Below are 25,507 nucleotides of genomic sequence, written 5' to 3' on the forward strand. Positions count from 1 at the left end.
CAATTTTGCATCCTATTTCAGAGCTGGGAACGGAAGAAATGCAAGTTTTCTGTAGAAACAAAGGTGCAATTCCTGTAGTAGGATGAGTCCAATGGTTGAATGTACGCAGTTTCTAGAACATTTTTGTCTGTATAATGAGTTGTTAGTGGAAGATGGTGGAATTTGCCTGTAACACTAGGCATATGCATTTAGGATTTAAAAAAAGGTAAATACTGGGGAAACTAAACGGGTCAGGCAGCATCTGTGGAAAAAGAAACAGTTTCTGAAAAAGAATTCTCCAGACAGCTCCATTAGTTGATTGGATTTAACCTTTACACATGCATCTAATGAGTGCTTTCATGTGCTGTTCAGAAAACTTGGGAACTATCTCCCTCTGCAGCCCAGCTCTCCTCCAAGCAGCCACAGCGTAAGTTCTGCTCTGTATCTGCAATTGGGGTTGTGCTCAAATGAGGGTGATTTTCCTTTTTTAATAGCAGAACTGTATTTATGTTGTGAATTATACAGGTCATGAATTAGCATTTCTTTCAGGAGGAACATATAATGATTTTGGCCAATTTTCTGCAAGTGTTAAATGTTATGAAGAGAGTGGGGAAAAGGCAACGATGTGAGGTTGTTCATTGCAACCTTTGTGAAAGGTGCAATCCAATTTTAAGCTACAGGTGTCTCTAGCACACTAACACTGTAAAGACCCCATCATTTTCTACCAAAACCAGAAAATATGAGACTAGATATATCTGAGTAAGGTGTCTTTTAGTGAGATGCTCCTTTTCACTTAACTTTCTGAGATAAGCTGTCCAGGATTAAAAATAAAGATTCTGCTATTACTTTGAAATATGATTTTAGAACCTAAATAATATAAGCAAACTGAGTGAAGGTGAGTATGGAGTATCCCATTGTGGTAGAAAGTTCCCATTCTCTTGCTACATTGGATCCTTTCCAGTTCGCTTATCACTCAAATCGGTCCACTGATGGTGCCATTGCATCTGCACTCTGTCCATCCTACTTGGAAAATGGTGCCTCATATGCCAGGGTAGTGTTTATCAACTTCAGGTCGGTATTTAATACTAATATCCCTCTAAGGTGTTGGGAAACTGTCAATGTTTTGTTCCAATATCTCTCTCTGTAACTGGACATCGGACTTTACAGAACAATCACAGTCAGTCAGTGTTGGCAATAACATCTTTAGCTCCATCAGTGAGTACCAGTGTCCCCCAGGGCTACGTGCTCAGCTCACTGCCGTTCACACTACTGACACACGACTGTACTGATAAATCCAGTGCAAACTGAACCATCATGTTCGCTGATGACACAACAGTGGCTGGCCTCGCTAGCAATGACAATGAGACAGTGTACAGAGAGGAGATAGAGCAACTGGTGGAATGGTGTGACCATAACAACTTAAGTCTCAATGTGGACAAGACTTTAAGAGATGATTATGGACTTAAGGAAAGTCCTTTTGACCACTTCTCACTGCACATAAATGGCTTCTCTGTGGAGAGTGTTGGGAGCCTCAAGGTCTGGGAAAGCACATAACAGACTATCTTATCTTGGTCCCTCAAAACTACCTCTTTAGTCAAGAAAGCACAACAGCATCTCCACTTCCTGAGGAGACTGAGGTGTGAGTGAGGCTCTCCCCACCCATTCAAACCAATTTTTACAGGAGCACCATTGGGAGTGTCCTGACCAGCTGCATCACCCTCTGGTATAGGAATTGCAAGTTATCTGACCACAAGTCCCTACAAAAGATTGCAAAGACTGCTGAGAGAATCATCCGGGTCGCTCTTCCACTCATTTGAGACATTTATCAGGAGCGCTGTGTATGCAGGGAGCTTAACATTGTCAGTGACTCCCTCCCTTCTGTCCAACATTCTCTTTGATCCCCTTCCATCAGGCCGGAGGTACCGTAATATCAGGACAAGGACTGTTACGATGGGAAATGGCTCCTTCCCTCAGGCTGCAAGACTACTGAACTCCATGGCACCACCCAGGTCTCATCACGTATGAAGCGCCAGTGACGTTAACTGTTTACTTTTTAACTTGTGTCGTAAATGCAGCTGATTATTTTTTATTTTGATAATATTGCTCTCTGTGTTGTGTACTGGGTTTTGCACCTTGCTATGGAGGAACGTTGCTTCATTTGGCAGTACATGTATACAGTTGAATGACAATAAACTTGAACTTAAATTTGAGTAACCATTCACTTAAATAAGATCACTAATACATATCCAGTTGTCCTGTCTGCACGGAACCATTGGAACTATCTGTGTTCAATGCACTATCTGGGCAAGTAGCAGTGTAAATTACAAGCACAACGGAACTTCTCAAACTATTGAACTGAACAAAATAATCACTTTTAAATGAGAAGACTATCTTAATGCCATGTAATTGAACAGGAGACACCTTTGATTCCCAGTTTGCTGAATTCATTTATTTTATTTGGGTAATGAGATATCAATCAATTTCAGAACCCTAGGAAATAGAGGTAAATTATTTTTCTTCCATTTCACCACTCACTGATCCTTGCTGAGAAATAATGTTAAATAACAACAGAATGGGATTTGGTTGTAATGACATTGCAAAGAAATAGGTATCTCATATTCTTAGTTTTCTGTGAAGACTATTAGTTTGCTTAAATACTGGAGGACTGCCAGTACTCATGGAGCTATTCCCAAGCAGATCCACACCTTCAAAAAGAGCAAAAATAGACATTTCAAAAATATTGTTAAGTGATTTTCTATTTGTATCCATTTAGTTTCATATCAGAATTATGTTTTTGAATAAATATTGTGCAAAATCCCATGCTGCCAGTTAATTTGTTCTGTATTTAATTTCTTCCTATTTTCTATGACATGATTAATTATAACATGTCACTAATTCTTCTTGTCTTGCAAACAACAGGTGTCGAATTGGTTTGGTAATAAACGAATCAGGTATAAGAAGAATATTGGAAAATTCCAGGAGGAGGCCAATCTTTATGCAGCCAAAACGGCAGCAGATGCCACAACTGTGGTAGCCCAGCAAGGGAGTCAGGCAAATTCACCCTCCACACCCAATTCAGGTAGGCCTCTCTGATAACCTTGTCTATACAGAACAGTTAAGGAATTCCAGTCCTCTTCACAAGAGAAAAAAAAACACCAGCACTTCTAAGAGCATTGTGTAGAGTGCATGTCACTTTTTAATGATGCAATTTGTTGTTGAATGACAATTGTAATTGGGATTAAGCTTTCACAATTGTGTATTTCACATGTTTGTTTCTTTTGGGATATTATTCGATGGACAAAAATCTATGTAAGATTACATCAAGGTATCAAGAACAATCTCAGAATGAGACTGTGATGATGTTTTGACTGTAGAGAATAAATTATATTTGCTTAATCCCACAGTTCCTAAATATATAACAGCAATGAAGTAATCATGACCTTTGAAGGCAGTTGCTCATGAAATGTCATTAGTTTTATTTCTGGCTTATAACTGTCTGCTTAGTGAGCACATGCAGTAAAGTGGTTCTGAGCATGGTGAGTATAAAGATCCAGTCAGCAAATCTTTTTAAGTTAAATAATATGTACTCAGAGAAGTTCGAGTTTACCTACCCTTTTAAAGAGATGAAGTATCTAACATTATGATTTATCTCTTGAAATTCCTGTTTAGAAACCTTCTGGAAGTCTTTCCCACTCTCAACTTCCATGATTGAAGATTAGTGGAAGGGTGTGGAGGATTGGTAGTGTTGAATGGATTTGAACAGTAAATGTTGGAAAATTGTACAAGGGGAAGAAGTTATGGATGAAAGAGCAGTTAGTATTTCAATATTTCCTTTCATTTGGGAAATGATATGGATAAATATGGTTTAAGATACAAAGGAAGAAAAAGGAGAGATGAGAACGAAAAGGAAGCATTGAAGGCAGAAGAGTTTATTGACAAATGAATGATACTGTAAGCCTCAAAGAGGATAAAGGGATAGGCAGTGGTCAGCCTGGCTGAAGGAATAGGGGAGAGAACAGAATAATTTTTTGAAGGGCAGCTATTGCATTGCTGTGATTACACAGAACAGTGCTATATATAGTAAGAGAAGTCTGTATTGGTGATGATGGAAGATAAGTTAAAGTCCTTGAAGGAACACTTTGTTAGGAATGCTGAGAAAAGAAAGAAGTGGACAACATATTTGATGTTGGAAACATGTTTGAAGGAATCAAAAATAAAAGAGTATAATCTTCAACCATAGAACAAAAATAGATGCTGCATATACTCAGGAGTCCAGGCAGTACCTGAGAAGACAGATTTAGTGTTTCCTGTTGATGACCACTTACCAGAACTTAGAAAAGTTGGAATTAAAAATAGGCTTAGATTGCTGAGAGGAATGTTTTGAGGATGAAGATAGTGGTGGTGGTGGTGCTATTTGTAGAAGAGTAGTGCAAGTTTGTTATTCACAGCTGATCTGTCCCAAAAGAGAAGTAAGTAGAAGGTGATGAATAACTACAGAAGGGAGAGAAAGAAGAATGTTGTCCCGATGAGGTGCAAACACTGGAATTGGTAGAAGCCTGAAATATAAGTGAATTCTGGAAATACTCAGTTGGTGTGGCAGCAATTTAGAAAAACAGAGTTAACTTTATGGACTTACATCCTCAATGAGAACTGACTGGTTTTGATGCAGTATCTGAAATTGTTGAATTCATTGCTTGGTCCTGAGAGCAGTATTGTGCTTTTGTTTGAGAATGGTGATGCTGCCCTTGGAACCGCTTAATTATCCATCTGACTTTGACCTTTTAGCTTTAGTGCTTCTACACTTTTGCAATGAAGCTTAGCATAAGCCTGCAGAACAGTAATTCATCTTCCATCTGGGCACATTGTAGGGCTTAGAATTTAACGCTGTATTCAACAATTTTTGATAAAAAGCCTTTCTAGTCTGTATCAGAACTGGCTATTTCCAATGAAATGTCATTTAAAAAGTTAATTTTCTGTGTTTTTCTCTACACAGATGTTACCTTACCGGCAATTCACTCTCATTAAAAATTTCCAGCAACTATAATGTAGTGTATTTTATCCCCCTCATCTCTTTTCACTTGCCTTCTATTGACATCTCCTCTGCTTCAATTAATGGATTTTCATTACCCTTTCAGCTAGTATCACCACTGCTTATGTTACTCAGTTTCTTTTGGTTCCATCATATCACAGACATTTCCTTTCTTCTTTCACTTTGTTATAATTTTGTCAGGATGGTGCTGGCAACACCACAAGACCATACGACATAGGAGCAGAATTAGTCCACTCAGCTCATTGAGTCTTCTCCACCATTCCATCATGGCTGATTTATTACTCCTCTCAATCTCCTGCCTTTTCCCCATAACCTTTGATCCCCTGACTAATCAAGAATCTATCACTCTCCGCTTTCAATATATCCAGTGACTTGGCCTCCACAGCTACAACTGGCAGTGAATTCCACAGATACACCACCTTCCAGCTAAAGAAATTCCTCTACATCTCTGTTTTAAATGGAAATCCTCATATTCTGAGGTTGTGTCCTCTGGTCCTAGGCCCCCCCCCACCCCCCACTGCAGGAAACATCCTCTTCACATCTACTCTATTTTGGCCTTTCAATTTTCAATGGGTTTAAATAAGATCTCCACTCATTCTTCGCAACTCCAAATGAATACATGCCTAGAGCTATCAAATGCTCCTTGTACATTAACCCTTTCACAGAAACATAGAAAACCTACAGCACAATACAGGCCCTTCGGTCCATGATGCTGTGCGGAACATGTACTTATTTTAGAAATTACCTAGGGTTACCCATAGCCGTCTATTTTTCTAAACTCCATGTACCTATCCACGAGTCTCTTAAAACACCCTGTCATATCAGGCTCCACCACCGTTGCTGGCAGCCCATTCCAGGCACTCACTACTCTCTGCATAAAAAAACACAACTTACCCCTGACATCTCCTCTGTACCTACTTCCAAGCACCTTAAAACTGTGCCCTCTCGTGTTAGCCATTTCAGCCCTGGGAAGAAGCCTCTGACTATCCACATGATCAATGCCTCTCATCATCTAATACACCTGTATCAGGTCACTTCTCATCCTCTGTCGTTCCAAGGAGGAAAGGCCAAGTCCACTGAACCTATTCTCTTAAGGCATGCTTCCCCAATCCAGGAAACATCCTTGTAAATCTCCTCTGCACCCTTTCTATGGCTTCCACATCCTTCCTATAGTGAGGCGACCAGAACTGAGCACAGTACTCCAAGTGGGGTCTGATCAGGGTCCTATAATGCTGTAACATTACCTCTTGGCTCTTAAACTCAATCCCACGGTTGATGAAGGCCAATGCACAATATGCCTTCTTAACCACAGTCAACTTGTGCAGCAGCTTTGACAGCCCTCCACTTCCTCATCCAAGTCATTATAAAAGTCACGGAGAAAGGGTACCAGAACAGATCCCCGAGGCACACCACTGGTCACTGACCTCCATGCAGAATATGACCCATCTACAACCACTCTTTGCTTTCTGTGGGCAAGCCAGTTCTGGATCCACAAAGCAATGTCCCTTGGACCCCATGCCTCCTTACTTTCTCAATAAGCCTTGCATGGGATACCTTATTAAATGCCTTACTGAAATCCGTTTAAACTACATCTATGGCTCTACCTTTATCAAGGTGTTTAGTCACATCCTCAAAAAATTCAGTCAGGTCGTAAGGCACGGCCTGCCTTTGACAACGCCATGCTGACTATTCCTAATCATATTATGCCCCTCCAAATGTTCATAAATCCTCCTTCTCAGGATCTTTTCCATCAACTTACCAACCACAGAAGTAAGACTCACTGGTCTATAATTTCCAGGGCCATCTCTACTCCCTTTCTTGAATAAGGGAACAACATCTGCAACCCTCCAATCCTCCAGAACCTCTCCCGTCCCCATTGTTGATGCAAGGATCATTGCCAGAGGATCCGCAATCTGCTCCCTCACCTCCATAGGTACCCTGGGGTATATCTCATACGGTTCTGATGACATATCCAACTTGATGTTTTCCAAAAGCTCCAGCACATCCTCTTTCTTAATGTCTATATGCTCAAGCTTTTCAGTCTGCTGTAAGTCATCCCTGCAATCACTAAGGTCCTTTTCCGTAGTGAATACTGAAGCAAAGTATTCATTAAGTACCTTCTCTGTCTCCTCAGGTTCCATATACACTTTTCCACTGTCACACTTGATTGGTCCTAGTCACTTACACCTTATCCTCTTGCTCTTCACATACTTGTAGAATGCCTTGGGGTTTTCCTTAATCCTGCCCACCAAGGCCTTCTCATGGTCCCTTCTGGCTCTCCTAATTTCATTAAGCTCCTTCCGACCTTATAATCTTCTAGATCTCTATTATTACCTAGTTTTTTGAACCTTTAGTAAGCTCTTCTTTTCTTCTTGACTAGATTTACAACAGCCTTTATACACCATGGTTCCTGTACTCTTACCATCCTTTCCCTCTCTAATTGGAATGTACCTACGCAGAACCCCACGCAAATATCCCCTGAACATTTGCCACATTTCTGCCATACATTTCCTGAGAATATCTGTTCCCAATTTATACATCCAAGTTCCTGCCTGATAGCTTCATATTTCCCTTTACTCCAAATTAAACACTTTCCAAACTTGTCTGTTCCTATCCATCTCCAATGCTATGGTAAAGTAGATAGAATTATGATCACTATCTCCAAAATGCTCTCCCACTGTGAGACCTGACACCTGACCAGGTTCATTTCCCAATACCAAATCAAGTACAACCTCTCCTCTTGTAGGCTTATCTACATATTGTGTCAGGAAACCTTCCTGAACACACCTAACAAACTCCCTGCATCTAAACCCTTTGCTCTAGGAAGATGCCAATCAATATTTGGGAAACTCAAATCTCTCACCATGGCGACCCTATTATTATTACACCTTTCCAGAATCTGTGTCCCTATCTGCTCTTCGATGTCCTTGTTACTATTGGGTGGTCTATAAAAAACACCCAGTAGAGTTATTGGCCCCTTCCTGTTCCTAACTTCCTCCCACAGAGATTCAGTAGACGATCCCTCGATGACTTCCTCCTTTTCTGCAGCTGTGACACTATCTCTGATCAACAGTGCCAAGCCCCCACCTCTTTTGCCTTCCTCTCTGTCCTTTCTGAAACATCTAAAGCCTGGCACTCTAACCATTCCTGCCCTTGAGCCATCCAAGTCTCTGTAATGGCCACAACATCATAGCTCCAAGTAGTGATCCATGCTGTAAGCTCATCCGCTTTGTTCATGATGCTTCTTGCATTAAAATAGACACATCTCAAACCATTGGTCTGAGCGTTTCCCTTCTCTACCATTTGCCTATCCTCTCTCTCGCACTATCTCCAAGTTTTCTCTAATTGTGAGTTAACCAGCCCTTCCTCCGTCTCCTCAGTTCAGTTTCCACCCTCCAGCAATTCTAGTTTAAACTCTCCTCAATAGCCTTGGCAAATCTCCCTGCCAGGATATTGGCTCCCCCCCACCCAGTTTCAAGTGCAATCCGTCCTTTTTGTACAGGTCACACCTGCCCCAAAAGAGGTCCCAATGATCCAAAAATCTGAATCCCTGCCCCCTGCTCCAATCCTTCAGCCATGCATTTATTCTCCACCTCACTCTATTCCAATACTCACTATCGCATGTCACAGGTAGTAATCCCAAGATTACTACCTTTGAGGTCCTGCTTCTGAACTTCCTTCCTAGTTCCCTGTAGTCTGTTTTCAGGACCTCCTCCCTTTTCCTACCTCTGTCATTGGTACCAATATGTACCACGACCTCTAGCTGTTCACCTTCCCACTTCAGGATATTGTGGATGCGATATCTTATCCAGAATCATTCTCGTGAACCTCCTATACATCCTCCAATGTCAGCACATCGTTTCATAGATTAGAGGCCCAAAACTGCTCACAATACTCTAAGTGCAATCTGACAACATTCTTATAAAGCCTCAGCATTACATCCTTGCTCAAAGGTTCAATGGTTCCATTTAATATCAGAGAATGTATTCATTATACAACCTGAAATTCCTACTCTCCACAGACATCCATGAAACAGAAACAAAAGCCCAATGAATGAATTGCAGCTCCTCTCCCCCTTCAATGCACAAACGGCAGCAAAGCATCAACCCTCCCCCACCTGCCTCAGCAACACATCTATTTCACTAACAAGGGAGGGAGGGGTATCACTCACAGCGACAGGGGAGACCAAGAGCTCACTGTTTTGATATTACAGTCTACCACATTGCTTTCATTTCATGTTCCTTCACCACTGAGGGAGAGCGATTGCTCGAGAGCAGAGGCTTCCAACAGCCACACACGCTGTCTTGATGTTCCAATCTCCTGTGACCCTTTAGTTGCTGACACCAGCGAGGAATCAGGTCCACAGAGGCACCTCCTGAAGGCACACATCTTCCAGGCCACTGCTGGAGATACTGAAAACGGCTGCTCAGCAAGCTCTGAGAGTGGGAACCCATTGCCATGAAGAACTGCGGTTTGAGTACAGCTGTAGGTCATGGACTTCAACAGGAACCCAGCCACCTTGAAAAAAAAATAAGAGAAGAATTTAAATTGTTTCACAAATGGACTAGAAGAAGTTGCCCTCTGGTGCTATCTTAGTTCTTTAGTCCTCTCAAGATGAATGGAAGCATTGTACTTGCCTGCCTTACCACTGACTCAGCTGCAAGTTAACCTTTAGGAAGTCCTGCATGAGGACTCCCAAGTCCGTTTGCACCTCTTATTATTGAATTTTCTCCCTTTTTAGAAAATAGTTTACACCTTTATTCCTTTTACCAAAATGCATGACCATGCACTTCCCTGCACTACAGTGTTGCTAGAAAGTTTGTGAACCCTGTAGAAGTTTCTCTGTTTCTTCATAAATATGACCTAAAATGTGATCAGGTCCTCACTTAAGTCTTAACACTAGATAAAGAGAACATGATTAAATAAATAATACAAAAACTTTATATTTGTTCATTTAATTGTTGAGAAAAGTGATTCAATTCTACTTGTATTTGTTTGAAAAAGTAGGTGAGCGTCTGGGGTAATGCCTTCTACAAAAGCTATTTGGAGTCCGTGTTCCAATCAATGAGATGAGATTGGAGGTGTGGGTTGTAGAGGTGCCCTGCCTTATAAAAAAAAGACACATGAAGTCAGTTTACTGACAGAGCCTGCTCTTCTCAAGAAAGATCCATTTATGTGCACCATGCCTCGATCAAAACAACTTTCAGAGGACAAAAAGAATTGTAGAGATGCATGATGTTGGAAAAAGCTACAAAAGTATTTCTAAAGACCTCAGTGTCCATCAGGCTACAGTAAGAGAAATTGAGGAAACCTAGTACTGTTGCTACTCTCCCTAGGAGTGGGCATCCTGCAAAAATCACACCAAGAGCACAACGTGCAATGCTGAAGGAGGTGAAAAAGAACCCAAGGGTAACAGCAAAAGACCTGCAGAAATCTCTAGAACTTGCTAACACCTCTGTTCATGTGCCCACTATGTGAAAAACACTGTACAGAATGCTATTCATGGAAGAGCACCACAGAGGAAGCTACTACTCTCCAAAAAAAACATTGCTGCATTTCTCAAGTTTGCAAAAGACCACCTGGATATTCTACCACACTTCTGGGACAGTGTTCTGTGGACAGATGAGACAAAGGTTGAACTTTTTAGCAGAAATGTACTTTGCTATGTTTGGAGGAGAAAGAGCACTGCACACCAACACTAAAACCTCATCCCAACTGTGAAGCATGGTGGAAGGAGCATCATACTTTGGGGCTGATTGCTGCCTCAGGGCCTGGACAGCGTGCAATCGTTGAGGGAACAATTAATTCAAAATTTTACAGGAGAATGTCAGGGTAGCAGACCATCATCTGAAGCTTAATAGAATAATTGGATAATGCAACAAGTCAATGATCCGAAAGACGAGTGTTAAATCAACAACAGAATGGTTTAAAAAGAAGATTTGTGTTTCGGAATGGCTGAGTCAAAGTCCTGACCTTAATCCTATAGAAATATTGTGGAAAGACCTGAAGCAAAAAGTTCATCCAAGGAAGCCCACCAACATCCCAGAGTTGAAGCAGTTTTGTAAGGAGGAATGGCCTAAAATTCCTCCGAGCCAATGTGCAGGACTGATCAGCATTTACCGGAAACATTTGGTTGAAGCTATTGCTGTACAAGGGTGTCACACCAGTTTCTGAAAGCAAAGGTTCACATGCTTTTTCCAACAAATACATGTAATATTAGATCATTTTTCTCAATAAATAAATGAACAAGTATAATGTTTTTGTGTTATTTATTTAATTGTGTTCTTTTTTATCTAGTTTTAGGACTTGCATGAAGATCTGATCACATTTTAGGTCATATTTCAAGATTCAAGATTCAAAAATTTTATTGTCATTCTAACCGTACATCAGCTCTGCGGGGCAGAATGAGACAGCGTTTCCCAGGAGCAGTGCAATCATAACATAACAAACGCAACACTAAATAATAAACGTAACAATAAATAGTAAAACACAACAGCCACATGTCAGTTAAAAACAAGTTATAAGTGTCCAGTGCAAGTTAAAAGTGTCCAAAGCAGAGTCAGGTAGAGCAGCTATTTAGCAGTCTGACTGCCTGTGGGAGGAAGCTGTTTAGTAGCCTTGTGGTTTTAGTTTTGATGCTCCTGTAATGTTTACCTGATGGCAGAAGAACAAACAGTTCATGGAGAGGGTGTGAGGGGTCTTTAATGATGTACCGTGTCTTCTGGAGGCATCGACTCTGAAAGAGGTCTTGGACAGAAGGTAGGGAGACCCCAATAACCTTCTCTGCTCCCCTAACCACCCTCTGCAAGGCTTTTTTGTCGGCAGCACTGCAGCTGGAGTACCAGGTTGTGATGCAAAAGGTCAGCACACTCTCAACCACGCCTCTGTAGAATGTAGTTAAGATGTTAGTGGGGAGTGATGCTTGTTTAAGCATCCTCAGAAAGTGCAATCTCTGCTGGGCTCGTTTCACAATCCTAGTGGTGTTCCTGGACCAGGTGAGATTGTCCGAGATCTGCACCCCAAGGAACTTGATGTTTTCCACTCTCTCCACTGTGGAGCCACTGATGCTGAGGGGTGTGTGCTCAGGCTGAGACCGTCTGAAATTGACGATCACCTCCTTGGTTTTGGTGACATTAAGCATCAAGTTGTTGTCACTGCACCAGCTCTCTAGGTGTTTGACCTCTTCCCTGTACATTGTTTCATCATTTTTGCTGATGAGCCCCACCACTGTGGTATCATCAGCAAATTTAATGATCAGGTTCTCCTTGAATCTGGCTGCACAGTCATGTGTTAGCAGTGTAAACAGCAATGGGCTAAGCACACAGCCTTGTGGGGATCCAGTGCTCAGTGTGATGGAGTCAGAGATGTTCCTGCCAACACGGACTGACTGTGGTCTCTCTGTCAAGAAATCCAGAATCCAGCGACACATGGCAGTGTTAAGGCCAAGCAGCGACAGTTTCACCACTAGTCTCTGCGGGGTGATGGTATTGAACGCTGAACTGAAATCAATGTTCAGGATTCTGGCACGAGTGTCTTTGTTGTCCAAATGAGAGAGAACTATGTGCAGTGTGGTGGATATTGCGTCCCCCGTAGAGCGATTTGGACAATAAGCAAACTGTAGAGGATCCAGCGATGAGAGGAGGCTGGCTGTGATATGAGGCTTGACAAGCCGTTCAAAACATTTCATCACTATGGGGGTCAGGGCAACGGGACAGTAATCATTCAGGCTACAACTGATTTCTTTGCTACATGGATGATTGTGGAGGTTTTGAAGCATCTGGGGTCAATGGCTTGACTAAGGGAGATGTTGAAAATGTCTGTCAGGACATCTGCTAATACGTCAGCACATTCCTTGAGCACACGTCCAGGGATTTTGTCGGGACCTCCCGCTTTTCATGGGTTAACCCTGGCAAGGGTCCTCCGTGTTTGCTCTGAATCAATGATTGGAGCCGGCTGGTCAGATGGTAAGAAGGGACTGGCTCTCCCCCTTGCTGTAGTGTTTGATGCTTCGAAGCATGCTAAGATTTTGTTAAGCCTGTTAGGAAGAGAGGCGTTGCTGTCATCAGTTTTCTGCCTGATCTTGTAGTCAGTCAGAGCTTTAATTCCCTGCCATATCCGTCTGGTGTCACCTGTGTCACAGAAGTGTCCATGTATTTTGCCCATATGAAGAAATAGAGAAATTTCTACAGGGTTCACAAACTTTCTAGCACCACTATGTATTCCATCTGGCACTTCTTTGCTCATTCTCCTAATCTGTCTAAGTTGTTCTGCAGACTCCCTGCTTCCTCAACACTGCCTACCCCTTCATCTATTTTCATATTGTTCGCAAACTTGGCCACAAAGCCATAATTTCTGTTAGTCAAATCAGTAACATATAAAGTGAAAAGAAGCTGTCTTAACACCAGTCCCTGCGGAACATAAGTAATCACTGGCAGCCAACCAGAAAAAGCCCACTTTATTCTCACTCTTTGCCTTCTGTTAGTCTGCCAACCTTCTGTCCATGCTAGTATCGTTCCTGTAATATCATAGGCTCTTATCTTGTTAAGCAGCCTCATGTATGGCACCTTGGCAAAGGCCTTCAAAGTAACAACATCTACTGATTTTCATTTGTCTCTTGCTTGTTATTTCCTCAAAGAATTTCAAAAGATTTGTTGGGCAAGATTTCCCCTTACGGAAACCATGATGGCTTCAGTGTATTTAATCATGTGCTTCCAAGTGCCCTAAAACCTCATCCTTAACAGTGGACTCCATCTTCTCCACTACTGAAATCAGGCTAACTGAGACTTGGTGACATCTCGCAGGCAGCTCACAAAACTTCTAGATATGCTTCTGAACTATTGTTGCTGCAATCTGTAGCCTATAATTTCCCTTTAAGTAAAGTACTTTTAAACTTGCAAAACAAACTAGCGATTTTACCATCTTCTGAAAGACTCAGTGCACTCAACTCTCAGGAATGCAGGTACGGCACCTTTAAGTGGACATGGCCAGAAGAGAGGAAGAAGGGGAGGACTACAAGCCAAAATGGCAGGGTGTAAACACTCCTCCCCCAAGCATCTTGTTAGCAAATGTACAATGACTGGGAACAAAACAATGGATCTAAGGACAAGATTGTTGTATCAAATGGAAATGAGGGATTGCCATGTTCTCTGTTTCATTGAGACATGGTTCACTCAAGACATGTTGGATAGAGTGTTTATGTCAGAAGAGTTCTCAATCTACCAGATGAATCAAATCTGCAGAACGTTTGGGTAAGGTAGGGGTTTGTGTTTCATGATAAACTCTTATGTGACAAGAGGATAGTTAGTACCCAAGTGCTGGAGTGTTCAAGAATAGAATCAACACTACACGAGTTTGAAATGAGGACAGTTTTCTAAAAACTCCCTGGTTAAGATTTTTACTGCTATGCTGTGGGTATTTCATTTTTAGCATTTCTGTAACAGCAGTCTGTTCTGCTTTCAGCATGCTTGGGTTTGAGCTTGTAATGTTGTGACTTAATGTTGTGAACTAAGAGGTTGTGATATTCATGCTTAGGAATGTAGTGTCATCCAATCAGGATGGTGGAATTGGGAGAAGGTTCTAGAGAATGCTGGGTGGAGTGTTTTTTGTGACAGATACTGGTGTGGGTCGAGGTCTTTTTGGAGGGAGCTGGAAGAAGACGAGTGAAGATGGCTGAGGATGCCATCCCTGTCGCACAAGAGGCTTTGTGCAGATGAATGGCTTCAAGGAGGAAGGACCAATACTCCCTTTGGGGAGCCCGTTTATTCGATATGAATTTCAAGTGACATTTGAAAGGTGGTGTGGGGTTTCACCCAGACCGTGGGTGGGCCCAGTGCGTGAGTTAAAGATAACTTCAAGATGGGCTCCAACTTAGGTGCACATTTGGACTAGGTTAACTGTAATGGGTCCTTTCATTTTTTTTTCTTTCTTTTTCCTACTAATGGTCTTCACGGTGGAGGACACGTCTAATGTGCCAAAGAATGATGTTATAGACTATGTGGGAGGTGAGGACCTCAATAAAATCACTGTCACTAAAGAGATAGTGATGAGCAAACCAGAGGGCCTGAAGGGTAGATAAGACCCCTAGTCCTGATGCATCCAGGGTGCTGAGGGAATTGGCAGATGTTATAGTAGATGCGTTGGTAATCACTTACCAAAATTCTCTGGGCAGGTCCCGGCAGATGGGAAGACAGCAAATGTCATGCCACTTTTTAAAAAAGAATGTAGGCAAAAGACGGGCAACTATAGTCCAGTTAGCTTAACATCTGTAGTCGGGAAATGCTTGAAGCTGTCATTAAGGAAGAAATAGCGAAACATTTAGAAAGGAGTGGTTCCATTAGACAGACGCAGGCAGCGTGTATTCATAAAGGGCAGGTCCTGTTTGACAAACTTACTGGAGTTCTTTGAGGACCTGAGTACAGTGGATAGAGGGGAACAGGTAGATGTTGTATACTTGGATTTGCAGAAGGCATTTGGTAAGGTGCTGCACAAGAGACTTATACGGATGCATGAAGTCGGAGGAAATATATTGGCATAGATAGTGGATTGGTTAACCAATAGAAGGAGAGAGTTGGTATAAGTGGGCGTTTCTCCAGTTGGCAGTCAGTGGTGAGTGGGGTGCCACAGGGGTCGGTGCTGGGCCCACAGCTGCTTACCATTTACATTGACGATTTGGAAGAGGGCACTGAGTGTAGTGAGGCAAATTTGCTGATGACACTAAACTGAGTGGAAAAGCAAATTGTACAGAGGATGTGAGGAGTCTGCAGAGGAATATAAGTGAGTGGGCCAAGGTCTGGCAGATGGAATACAACATCGGTAAATGCGAGATCATCCACTTGGTAAGCAATAATAGAAGAGCAGATTTAAATGGTGAAAGATTGCTGTTGTGCAGAGGGACTTGGGAGTGCTTATGCATGAATTGCAAACAGTTGGCTTGCAGGTGCAACAGGTTATTAAGAAGGCAAACAAAATGTTGGCCTTCATTGCTAGAGGGATTGAATTCAAGAGCAGGGAGGTCATGCTGCAGCTATACAGGGTACTGTTGAGGCCGCACCTGAAGTATTGTGTGGAGTTCTGGTCTCCATACTTGAGGAAGGATATACTGGCTTTGGAGGCAGTGCAGAGGAGGTTCACCAGGTTGATTCCAGAGATGAAGGGGTTAAATTATGAGGAGCAATTGAGTCGCCTGGGACTATACTCTCTGGAATTCAGAAGAATGAGAGGGGATCTTATAGAAACGTACAAAATTTTGAAAGGGATAGATAAGATAGAAGTAGGAAAGTTGTTTCCATTGGTAGGTGAGACTAGAATGAGGGGACATTGCCACAAGATTCAGGGGAGAAGTTTTAAGACAGAGATGAGGAGAAACTGTTTTTCCCAGAGAGTGGTGAATCTGTGGAATTCTCTGCCCAGGGAAGCAGTTGAGGCTTCTTCACTAAATATATTTAAGATACAGTTAGATAGGTTTTTACATAGTAAGGGAATTAAGGGTTATGGGGAAAAGGCAGGTAGATGGAGCTGAGTTTACAGACAGGTCAGCCATGATCTTATTGAATGCTGGGGCAGGCTCAATGGACCGGATGGCCTACTCCTGCTCCTATTTCTTATGTCTTATGTAACTGTTTGATAAAGCTGAAATTTGTAAGTATACTTTCTTTATAATTGTATGCAGTGTATGGAATGTTATTTCTTGCTGACAGGCGATTGCATGGGGGCAGTAATTACACAGTATTCACATTCAGATGGATGAGACATCGGGGTTCAGATCGGGGTTCAGATGGATGAGACATCCCAACCTCCCGGGTTTGGTGGGAGTCGAGTCATAATGATCCTAGATGTATGAAGTCTGGAGTCTGGAGACGTATGGTGGTTTTCTCACCGCTGAGTCTGGTGGCGAGGGGCTAACGTGCATCTCTAGAGATACCTGGTAAAAAGGGGTTTCCAGTTAAAATCCTGGCACCCAAAACATGGCTGCCTATTAGTGGGGCAGGCTGAATCTTTAAAGGGTCCACATAAGTGATCCATGTTCTGGAGAGTCAGAACACCTAACCCCAGAAGATGGCACTGTCGGGTGCGTATCATAACACTTTTCATTGTGCTTACACATAGCAGTCTTGTCACTCTCTTGTTCTGCTGAGCTGGAGCATCTAATGATTAAATGCTATCCATTCTACTTACCGAGAGAGTTCTTCTCCATGATCCTGACCACAGTTTAAATATGCCAAGGGCAGATATTAAGCAAATATTCTATGTTTTGAGTTCTGCAATTAGCAACAGCCTAGCCTGACACCTTTTAAATCTTTGCTGGGGCTTCAATCAGATTTACCAATTATCATCAACATGTCACCTGTGGTGCCAGGGATTCCAACACACTTGACCATTATTATACTACAATTACCATTTGATCCTTATACTGCATTTCAGGAAGAATCAGATTCAATGTACAGTACTTTTATTTGGAAGCATGTATACAGTATACAGCCCTGAGATTTGTCTTCCTTCAGAAGACAGAAAACAAAGAAAACCATGGAACACATTCAAAGAAAATCAGCAAACCCCTCCCCACCAACGCATGCAAAAAAACACGCAAATGGCAAAAAAACGAGCAAAAAACAGTCTATAAAACAGCAAGAGTCCCAGTATATTCAGTTTTGCTGAGTTCAATTCAATCTAGTGCTGTGTTGTTTGTTATCTGCAGGCCACCCTGATCAAAATCTCACAAAATAGCAGCAAAAAAAGAGTGACCAGAAACACATCATAATGTGGTCCAATCCACAAAGCACATCGATTAAACCTTGCCCCAGACCCGGGACTTCAGCACCATCCTCCAACGGCATCGAGGGTAAGAGAGAGAGAGAGACCATTCAATTACAGGGACCTTCCTCTAGGAGCAGTGAGCAAGAGAGAGACCGTCATGTGCAGTCATCATCTTCAGGCAGCAGCAAGCAAGGGGCTGGCAGACAGCACTGAAAACCTGCTGGCCTTCCACTTCTGCCTCGCTGATTTCAATCTTCCTCAACGCTTTAATCAACAGCATCCGTGAGAAATGGAGTCGATCATAGATTCCAGGCTTCTTGGCCTCAATGCTGCATGCTTAGTTCAAAACCTCACCAAACACCCTTGGAGACAGCCAAGTTGCTTAATCAGCCCGAAAACACACCACCAAACTGTAGATCACAGGCTCCAACAGAAGCAGAACCATATTTGAATGAGAAAGAAGGTGTAGAAGAAGAGAAAGAAGTAATTTTGTGAAGGGACTGAAGGATGTCTTCCTTCATCACATTGTTTGCTGATGCTATCTTCTTCCAGAAGAAATCTGGCTATCTTCCTCCTACCTGCATACTGGCAGAGACTAAAGAGCAAGGCTCCAGAAGTAAAGGCAACAGTGGTCGCAGGAAGCAGAGGAGTCGCAACAGTGTTGCTTCAAGCTGGTGGACCAGGCCATGTTCAAGAACTTATCAGAAGACCTGAACAAATATGCCACTTTTTTCACAGACTTTATAATAAAGACAGTCATGGACATGTGTGTCCCCACAAAATCTTTCAGCATCTTCCCTAACTAGAAGCCCCTGGATGAGCCAAGAGATCCACAATGTGCTGAGGGCCAAATCAGTGACGTTCAATCTGCCAGATAAGTAAAATACAAAAGGTTCAGGTATGACCTCTAGATAGCCATCTCAAATGCAAATGGCAATTCCAGGCTAAACTTGAATCTCAGGATGCTCAACGTCTATGACAGGGCTTGAATGCTATTGCCTCTTACAAAGTGACATCATTGTGCCACAACAACAACCTCTCACTTAATGTAAGCAAAAACAAAGAGCTATTTATAGACTACAGGAGGGGGAAACCATGAGCCAGTTCTCATCAAGGGTTGAGGGTGTCAGCAACATTAAAATTCTTGGTGTTATCATTTTCGAGGATCTGTCCTGGGTCCAACATGTCATCTATAACTTTGACAAACTTCTATATATGTGTGGTGAAGAGTATACTGACTGGTTGCATCATGGCCTGGTATGGGAACACCAATGCCTTCGAACAGAAAAAACCTACAAAAAGTAGTGGATACAGCCCATCCATCACAAGTAAAGCCCTCCCAATCACTGAGCATATTTACATGGAGCATTGTCACAGCAGAGCAGCATCCAACATCAAGGACTCCACCCATCCAGGCCTTGCTGTCTTCTCACTGCTACTATCAGGAAGAAGGCACAGGAGCCTCAGGACACATAGCATCAGGTTCAGATAGTTATTACCCCTCAGCTACCTGGCTCTTGAACCAGAGGGGATAGCTTTACTCACCCCAGCAATGAACTAATTCCACAATTATGAAGTAACTTTTAAGGACTCTGCAACTCGTGTCCTCAATATTTATTTATTTATTTTGTATTTGCACAGTTTGTTGTCATTTCCACAAAGGTTGTTTGTCTTTGTTGTATGTCATTTTTCATTTCTGTTGTGTTTCTTTGTATCTACTGTGAATGCTTGCGAGAAAATGAATCTCAGGGTTGTATATGGAGACATATATGTGCTTTGTTAATAAATTTTCTTTGAACTTTCCATTCCTCCCCTTCTAAGCAGCTAAGAATTTATTTTGTCATGTGTACAGGCAGTCCTCAAGTTACGAACGTCCGACTTACCGACAACTCGTACTTACGAACCAAGGAAGGAGAACATCATCCGCCATTTTAAGTCAGATCGTGACGCCGTCCACCATTTTAAGTTGGATCATGACACCGTCCACCATTTTAAGTCGTTGCCGTTGACACTGTGTTGAGTGTTTAACTTTGTATTTGGCTTAAATTTTCCTTAGTAAGATTTACCCTGACCCCGCCCCCCCCCCCATGGTCAGCAGGTGGCGCAGTGAGATCAGCGCCGGGCTGGAGAACAGAGGTTCCCGAGTTTGATCCAGTGAGAGACCGCTCCATGCTGGGTTGATGTCGATCCAGTGACTCCCATACCATCCGTGCCGGGTTGATGTCGAGATCGCAACTGGACCTCGTAAAAAAAACACTGCCACCTCCAGTTTAAATTCCCACACGGAATATTGTGGTGGATCAAATACCCAAACCCAGCACAGCCCCCACTTGTCCCATTTAACCTGTCTCAGTGGACTTTAGGATCAGGGGAATTCAGAGCAGTGGACTTTAGGACGCGGGCTCAGTGCGGTGGTCCTTAGGACCCAGCAGACCTCGGGAGCCGGCAGAGCTCGGGATCTGCCACCCGCAATGTTTCTGTTCCATTGACGGGAAGTGATCGCGATTGAAAATAAAGTGGAAATAATAAAGCGTTTGGAAAGAGGTGAAACGCAATCTGTCATTGGAAAATCGTTAGGCTACAGTCGGTCAATGATCAGAACAATTTTAAAGGATAACGGATAAAGTGAGAATAATGGAGCATGTGAAAGGCCCTGACCCGATGAAAGCTTCAATTATTACTAAGCAACGCAGTGGTTTAATTATTGAAATACATACGTTTCTTAAGTGTTTTCTATGCATAGAAAGGTGAAATATTCGCTATATACTAAAACAATCGTTTGACTAACTGACGCTAAATAATACCGGATGTACTTGTTCCAACTTACATACAAATCTGACTTAAAGACGGACTCAGGAACGGAACTCATACGTAACCCAGGGACTGCCTGTACCTAGGTTCAATGTAAAGTCATCAGATTTAAGTGTTATGTTTGTTTCTGTCTCCATAGTTAATGGCTGATCTGCTAAGTATTTCCAGAATGTTCTGTTTCAGTTTCCAATTTCCAGCATATGAAGTTTTTTTTTCCTTTCTGTTGAATGCAGCTGGAATGCAAGATAAGGATAGGAGGGACCCTTTCATAGCTTTGGGAAGGAAGGAGAAATGCAAGAAATAGAATGTTGAATGGACAAATGTTGTGCAATGTATGAAGTGTGATGCTTTCTTGTAGAAATGTGTAGAAAATGATAACCTGGCACAGATGTTACTACACAAGCTCTTTCCTCCACCTGTGTTCAAGTGTGGGTTAGAATATCCCCATGGTAGCTGGGAAATTTAAATGAAGTTAATAAATCTGGACAGAGGGGAGGCACAGTGGAGCTGCCTCTGCTCTCGTGACCCAGATTTGGGTACTGACATCTGCTGATTTATGGGTACAGTTTCCATTTTCCTCTGAAACTTCGTTTTGCCTGGGTGCTCCAGTTTTCTCCCACATCCTGAGATGTGTAATCTGTTACATTTAGATTTAGGTTCCTTTAATATTTGAGAATGTATACAGTATACAACCTGAAATGCATACTCTTCACAGACATCCATGATACAAGAGACCCCATAAAATGAATGTTAGAACATCAATGCCCCAAAACCCCCACCTCCTCCCATCCTTTGCAGAAGCAGCAGCAAAAGTACCACTCCTCTCTCCCCTGCCGACACTAGCAAAAGCACCGACCCCCACCCTGCAAGCAACTGTAAAAGCTCCCAAAGTGACCTTGACCCAGAGTGCATCAGGTCCATATACTGACTACTGTAAATTCCCCCTGCTGTAGTGCCTGGCAGAAGAATTGGGGTCAGTTCTAAAAGTTGATGATAAACAACCTTTTCAATAGTTTTACTTAAACATGGTAAATGTGATATAGGCCTGTAGTTATTAATTACTGAGGCATCTAGGTTGTTCTTTTTTAAAAGAGGTTTAACTGCAGTTTTCAGGGCTTTTGTGAAGCAGCCTGATAGAAAAGAAATGTTGACTATTTGCAAAATGTCTGGTGCCACACAACTAAAAACATTTTTTAAAAGGTTGTAGGTAAAATGTCAAGGGAACAGGAGGAGGATTTCAGATGTAGCACAATTTCTTCTAGAGTTTTATAGACTATATTTTATAAATAGGGGAAATGAGGATCTGGTACAGAAATGGAATTGAGGGCAATACAGATCAACCAGGATCATATCGAATAGCAGTATGGCTCGAGGGATGGAATGCCCTAGCTCTGCTCCTGTTTTCTTGTGTTTGAACATAGCACATATAACATTATGCACAGTACATGGCCTTCAGCCCATGATGTTCTGCTGAGCTTTTAGCCTATTCTAAGATCAATCTAGTCCTTTCCTCCTGCATAGCCCATAACCTTCCATTTCTTCACATCTGTATTACAATCTAAGAGAATCTTAAATGTCCTTTATGTATCATCCTCTATCACCGGCAATGCACTCCAGGTACCTACCACTCTCTGTGTAAAAAGCCTACCTGTGGCATCTCTCCTAAACTGTCCTCTAACCACCTTAAATAGATGTCCTCTGGTATTAGTCATTACCTACTTTTGAAAAAGGCACAGGCTGTCTACTCTATCTATGCCTCTTATCATCTTATATCCTCTATCAAGTTGCCTGTCATCCTCCTTCGCTCCAAAGAGAAAAGCTCTAGCTAACTCAACCTTTCCTCAAAACACATGTTCTCTAATCCAGGCGGCATCCTGGTAAATCTCCTGAGCTTCCCTAAAGCTTCCATATCCTTCCTATAATGAGTCAACCAGAACAGAACACAATTCTCCAAGTGTAGTCTAAAAGAGACTAATAGAACTGCAACATTACCTCGTGGCTCTTGAACTCAGTCCACTAACTAATGAAGGTCAACACACTGTATGCCTTCTTAACTATCCTATCAACTTGCCTGGCAGATTGGAGGGGTTTATAGAGCTGGACCCTAAGTTCCCTCTACACTGCTAAGAATAAAAAATTATTGTGCATTGAGAGAGAACAGGTTACATATAACTAAGGGGGAGAATGCAACTCATTCTGAGCACTAGCATAAATCGATGGGCTGCAAAAAAATCTTCTGTGCCGTAGGAAAATGTGAGATAGGAGAAAAATGTTACGATCTTGTGGAATTCGATGTATGTAATTTCTTGGCTTTTGTTCCTCAGCACAGTATAGACAGAGGAAGCTCATATAATATAAATTGCTTCATCCTTTGCAATATACAGTGCCTCTTACCTGTTCTGCACATATCTTTTTCTCTGGAGCTTACCAGAGGGGATCTGAGATATGTTGTTTGGCTGTTACATAGCACTTCTAAAACTGGTCACATTAATATTTTAACCCAGAAAAGATATAAGCTATTGAGCTGAATAGAATTATAATGAATTTTTCTTGACTCTGGTGTGTCACACTTCTTGCGAGTTGAAAGTAACTTGCATATTCCTTTCTTTAGATTAGACCTTTGGAAATACATTTCCAGTTATTGATTTTATTCTCACTCTGTCTTGGTTTTCTGCTTGATGATGAGCATGTGAATATAATGTATTCTTTGTCACTCTGCACATGGTTTCATGATGTACTTTGATGCATTTCCACAGTGTGAGAAATATTGTAAGAATATTATACGACACATGTTCATAAATCAGTGTGATATTTGATTGAGATTGTTCTCTGTAGATTCTGGGACAGAACCTGTGGGCTAAGCAATTGAACTTTGTATCTAACATTGGATGAGAGATGTATTTCATAACTAAACCAGTTTGTCTTCATTAAACATGGACACATTCCCATTTATCTTCTGGACCTATGATCAGAATGTGTGCCCCAGTTTTATTTTCTCCTCACTAGCTCTGGCAGCTGGAGTCATTTGTTTCCTCCTACTGCCACCCTTAATGAGATCAAACCTGGGATTCTCAAACAGACATAAATGCAAACATATGAATTAGGAGCAGGAATAAGCCGCTTGCCCCTCTGCCCTTATGGTGAAATGATAACCACAATTCTAAATTCTCATCTGTCCAACAGTTGCTTAACACTGCTTTAAAATGATCAAAGACTCTGCCTTCATTACTCTTTGAGGTCCAAATTTATTCTGAGAGAGAAAAAATAGTTTCATCTCTGTTTGAAATGAGTGGCCCCTTATTTTGAAACAACGACACTAGTTTTAGATTCTTTCACAATTCTTTCACATCCTCTTCACATTCATACTGTCAAAGCCCTTCAAAATAAACCCCTCCTCACTCTTCTAAATTTCACTAGGTACAAGTCACATTTGTACAATCTGTTTTCTTAATCCATCCATTCAAGATATGGGTCTAGGAAACCTTCTCCAAGCTATTTCCAATACCTATTCATCCTTCCTTAAATAAGACAGCATATTCTCGATATTGGATTTAAGATATGTTCTTACCCAATACTTTAAAGAACTAAACACAAAGTACACTGCAGATGCTGGGGTCCAGCGTGTTGTACGTGTTATCTTAAAGAACTGAAGCATAACGTTCCTACATTTGTATTCAAATCCCTTTGCAGTAAATGATAACATACTGTGAGCCTTCCCAGCTCTTTGGCTACATGTCTTCTGATATGAGGAAAGGTGAAAGATGATAATATTTGGAAAATATAAAATAAATTAGGAGACTAAATTATTTTGCTGTCAATATGTTGCTAAATGATACCTACCACTTGCACAGTTATAACCTACCATGGATTTTTAAAGGTGGGCATTTCTTAATCCTGAAAGTCAGAATATTCAAGCAGCAGGATTTAATTCAGCAGTTGGTCATCATTTCATCTCTGTATTACAGGGCTTGTATGGGTTGGTTGTTACAAGATACATTCACGTAAGGTGGCTGAAACAATGAAAGAGAGTGAGAGTTGCATCTTGCCTGTTGATGTCTGATTATGATGTTATATCAATTGCTGCCTTTAAAATGTTCATAGTTAGTTTATACAGGGTAATTCTATGTACACTTACTAGTTGAATAAAATTAGTGTATATATAATACAAATCTTTCTTTTTCAATTACTATAGGGCGTTACAGTCTGCCCTTTCATTACCAGTAATTAAAACAATTTTTGCTTGTAGCAACTTTGTGTCTATCTCATGCACATCTGCCCTCACACCAGGGATAGGGTTCCTCTTGTCCTCACCTACCACCCCATAAACCTCTGCATTCAGCTCATAATTCTCCGTAACTTCCACTATCTCCAACAAGATCCCAACACCAAACACATCTTTCCCTCCCCCTGACTTCCCATTTCCTGCAGGGACTGGTTCCTATGCGACTCCCGGCACTTATCCTTGTAAGTGGAGTAAGTGCTACACCTGCCTAACACCTAATCGGATTCCATGTTTTTCAGCCCTTAACCTCTTTCACCAATCAACTTCCCAGCTCTTCACTTCACCCTTCTGCTTCTCCCAGTTTCACCTATCACCTGCCACCTTGCACTTTTTCTTTCCCTCTCCCCGCCTTATTGATCTGACTTCTTCCCCACCTTCCTTTCCAGTTCTGAGGAAGGGTCTTGGCCCAAAAAGTCAACTGTTTATTCCCATTCATAGATATAGCCTGACCTGCTGAGCTCCTCCAGCACATTGTGTGTATTGCACTTTGTATCCAATATTGATTAATCATTATTTGCATAATCTTTAGACACAGCATTTAGTGACCAAAGTTTCAAAGCCTCAACTTGAGCACTTGATAGCCAAAGAGCATTTCTGGCTTTCATACTTGCTGATCACTAACGTTCATGTAA

The 25,507-nt window shown here is 41.8% G+C and overlaps 1 protein-coding gene across 5 annotated transcripts in view; it reads left to right on the forward strand.

Moving 5' to 3' along the window:
• Positions 1 to 25,507, forward strand: part of pbx4 (pre-B-cell leukemia transcription factor 4) — a 407,509-nt gene that overhangs the window by 357,002 nt on the left and 25,000 nt on the right. For 3 of the 5 annotated variants that reach the window (XM_073069169.1, XM_073069172.1, XM_073069170.1), the window contains exon 6: positions 2,899 to 3,058. In XM_073069169.1, the coding sequence (XP_072925270.1) occupies positions 2,899 to 3,058 (160 nt within the window). The other 2 variants (XM_073069171.1, XM_073069173.1) reach the window with 2 other exon arrangements.

This window comes from Hemitrygon akajei, chromosome 16, assembly GCF_048418815.1.
Source record: "Hemitrygon akajei chromosome 16, sHemAka1.3, whole genome shotgun sequence".
In the NCBI taxonomy this organism is placed as follows: Eukaryota; Metazoa; Chordata; class Chondrichthyes; order Myliobatiformes; family Dasyatidae; genus Hemitrygon; species Hemitrygon akajei.